This window comes from Spinacia oleracea, chromosome 5 (genome assembly GCF_020520425.1).
Source record: "Spinacia oleracea cultivar Varoflay chromosome 5, BTI_SOV_V1, whole genome shotgun sequence".
NCBI lineage: Eukaryota > Viridiplantae > Streptophyta > Magnoliopsida > Caryophyllales > Amaranthaceae > Spinacia > Spinacia oleracea.
Window position 1 is genome coordinate 50,137,026 of NC_079491.1, and position 3,531 is coordinate 50,140,556.

Below are 3,531 nucleotides of genomic sequence, written 5' to 3' on the forward strand. Positions count from 1 at the left end.
TAATAGTAGAAATAACGCCTGTTTCCCTGTGGATTCGATCCTGACTTCCCTTGCTACCTAGCTAGTGGACTTAGGTTCTTTTTGATTAGGTGATACGACTTAAGCCTATCAGTCGGCAGCAGCGACAGCAAAGCCGCAGCAACACGGCATCAGAATAGCAGCAGCAACAACGTTTTTATTTTATTTTCAGATTCTAACTGAAATAGAAAAGGGAAGACAAAGAAGAGAGGAGAGGATGGCTACCTGCAGCGGCGGCGCAACGACGGTGGGTGAGGTGTGGTGGCAACGACGAAGAACGGTGGGAGAGAGATGAGAGGGAGATGAAAGGTGAATGTGAGAGTGAGAGGGTTTGCTTTTGAGAGAAATGTATGGAATGTTCAAGAAGGACAGAGTAAGTAGAGTTAAGTTAATGTCGGTGGATCAGACCACCGTTTGTTCTCCCTTTCTCTCTCTTTTTTTTTATTATTATTATTATTATTATTATTATTATTATTAAGAAACTAGTACACTCTAGAGTATTTCCCACAAATATCTAAGACTTAACTATTTAATTATTCCAAAAAAAATCTAGGATTGTACTTATTTAAATTAAAACATTTTTCATTTATAACTTAAATATTGATTCCAATTAATTGAGCTATTAAATTATACTTAAAAGCGTTCTAAAATAATCTATACCTTCTTAGTCGTAATTAATTCAAATAAATATTCCAGGTATCACATTATATCCCTCTTAAAAGAAAGTTTGTCCTCGAACTTTTAAGGCATCATACCAATAATCAATAAAATATTAGAACTAATCCGAAAGTGTATCCTCGACCTTCACTAGAAAACATAAAATGTTAAACTATTTTGTTATATGATGCTAAGGTTTTAATTATTACAGTGGGTTAATAAAACTTTCTCTAGTGTTATTCCAGTAGGAACACGCACAAGAGGGGGGGGGGGGGTGAATTGTAATTAGAACTTTGATAAAGTTTCTTGCGGAACTTAAGAAACAATCAAGAAACTGAGAATAGAGAAGACAATAACAACAATTGTGAAAACTTCTTGATACTAATCAAGAAGAGAATTCTTTTATTATGGTAATGCCTCGATTACAATAATCTCTCCAACACAAGTTCCTCTCAAACTCGTGTTCCTCACAGTAATCTACTTCGATTACAACTCCTTAACTTCTCTCTCTCAGACTTAAACTCTAAGTCTAAACAGGATAACTCTATCCTTACTAATACAAAATATAATTCGTGTTTGGATAACTCTAGATATTAATAATGCTTTTGTGTGGATATAAGGAACTTAGGAACTTTGAATTAACTAGGACACAAACTGTTTTAGAAAATCTTAGACAAAACGTTTTTAGGAAAGCAAGAACTCTCAGAATGTTTGTGTACTTTAAACCAAAAACGATTTCCCTTTTATAGTGTTTATCCTTAGGGTTAGTTCCCTTCAAAACCTCAACTGCTAACTGCCAGCACTTTGGTCTCCACGTCCCTTGACTTGAGGAACAAGGGGAAGACCACTTCCCACGTTCAGCCATAAAGCAGTTAGTGATTTGACTCAATCAAACCCTAAAATATTTCTTTAAAACAGATTTTATTTATCTACAAAAACTTAGGAGAATTTTTAGGAAAATAAGTTTTGTTTAAATAAAATAAAACGTAAATCTATTTTATATTAAATATGCAAAACTTGTTTTTATTTATGAAAATGTTTTCCATAAAAATCGCTTCCAATAAAATAAATGGCCTAATTAAATCATAAGTTCCTTGAGTACTCTATATACCATTAGCATAATTAATATTTACATAAAATTCTAAGTACAGTGGACTACCTAGACTTCATGTCTTCCCTTTGTCTGGAACTTGCAACTCAGAAGCTTCAGACGTTCCAGCCAAGGAACATTGATGAGTTCCTCTCTAGCTAACACAGGAACTCTTGGCTATGAGTCTGTAATAGTTCTTGTGGATATTCGGAACTCTTGATATGTAACTGTGTTGCTCCTTTTGTGACTTCAAACTGGAACAGATACAACTTCCAGCTCTGAAACTCCATTGACTGTTCCAAGTGTACCTCAGGAACTTCACCAGTTTATTCAAGTTCCTATCCTAATAGAAACTTGGGCATATGCCTGTTCAAAGTCATTTAGCAACCACAATCAGGAAGTTTGCAATATGTGTGTGTCATCAACCAAAACTTAGGAACAACAATATTCCCCCTTTTTGGTGATGACAACACTTGCAAACTTTTTACAAAGAGAGTAAGTACAAACAAACAAGAACTTATACAGACTATTGTGAAACAGAACATAAAAATTGAAAAACAAAAGAGAAAGATTAGAGAGAAGAAAGAGGAGCACCCTTGGCTTACAGAGAGATTCAGAGAGATTGATTCAGGAACTGGATTGAGTGTGCCTTGGAAGTTTGCACCCATGACTTCCCCCTGTTGACATCAACAAAAAGCATAGCACGAAATATAGCCATTCCAAACACAGTGCCCCACGATCAACGTTTGGCAAGTTAAGCTAGCCTCAAAGTATTAAACTAACTCATACAATAAAGTGAAAGCAAGCAGTAATGATCAAGACTAGAAAGCATAGATATGTGTAACCCAGCAAGTCAAAATAAGATGGAACAAATACCCAAGTTTAAAAATTATACAAACCGAAAGCAAATTAAAAAGATTGTTCCATGGCAAAAGATAAAAGAAACATGGGATAGGGTGATTTAGGCTTGGGATGGGGAACCAGAACCAGCAGTTTCTTCTATCACAGTCTCCTCAAAAGATTCCAGATTGTTGATCTTGGTGAGGATTGTGGCACGAGTTGCATTGGCTTGTTCTGAGTAGTGGTGAAGATCGTTTTGGAGAGTCTTGACACTTGTAACCAATGCACCTATGTGGGCCTGCATTGAGCTAATCCTGTGATCTGTTCCCTCCTGTAGTTCCACCAGACGAGCAACTGTTGCCTTTAGCTCCAATATCTGATCATCCTTTGTGTTCCAGGCACCCCCATGATCTTGAACATGTTCCTGTTCAGATGGAACACGACGAGCTTTGGACTTTTTGGAGGATCTGGGTGTCCTTTTTCTTGGCCTAACAGTTTCAGGCAGTTCCTCTTGATTCAGTGGAACAGCATCCTCCTCTATGGGCATCTCCTTGACATCCCCTTCCTCATTTATTTCCATAAAGACAGGCCCTCTTTTCTTGTTCTCCTTCATTGCTACCCTCATGCTCTTTCTTTTTCCTACACTCTTCCTGTTCCCTCGAGGTAAAGGGACCTCTATTTGTTCGAGTTCCTCCTCCTCCTCCACTTCTTCTTTAACTGCAATTCCTTCCTGATCTTCCTCATCTTGTTTCTCTTCCTTTCCAGCCCTAATGACTTTACCCTGAACCACTTTAAGATTTAATAGATGGAGCATTTCAAGTTGAAGGATTTGGGTGGATTTTAAGGGAATCACAAAGTATGGGCTAAGGTCAACTGAGAAGCTTTTGAAGATTTCTGTAAGAAGGGAGGAGTATGGAATTTTGAAT

The 3,531-nt window shown here is 37.1% G+C and overlaps 1 protein-coding gene across 2 annotated transcripts; it reads right to left on the reverse strand.

Annotated features, from left to right (window-relative positions):
• Nucleotides 1-1,721: 1,721 nt before the first annotated feature.
• LOC130460962 (uncharacterized) lies at nt 1,722-3,201 on the reverse strand. 2 transcript variants are annotated; one of them, XM_056828803.1, is made up of 2 exons: nt 2,371-3,201; nt 1,722-2,131 (listed from the first exon to the last, which is right to left on the reverse strand). In XM_056828803.1, exon 1 carries the CDS (start codon nt 3,183-3,185, stop codon nt 2,727-2,729), a length of 459 nt encoding a protein of 152 aa, XP_056684781.1. In that variant the 5' UTR covers nt 3,186-3,201; the 3' UTR covers nt 1,722-2,131; nt 2,371-2,726. The 2 variants fall into 2 exon arrangements, with proteins under 2 accessions (XP_056684781.1, XP_056684780.1); XM_056828802.1 differs by having other exon boundaries at nt 2,360-3,201.
• Between the last annotated feature and the right edge of the window lie 330 nt (nt 3,202-3,531).

What these genes read in the sequence shown, in the direction of transcription:
- LOC130460962 (XM_056828803.1), bottom strand. Translation starts at nt 3,185, where the DNA reads ATGGAAATAAATGAGGAAGGGGATGTCAAGGAGATGCCCATAGAGGAG.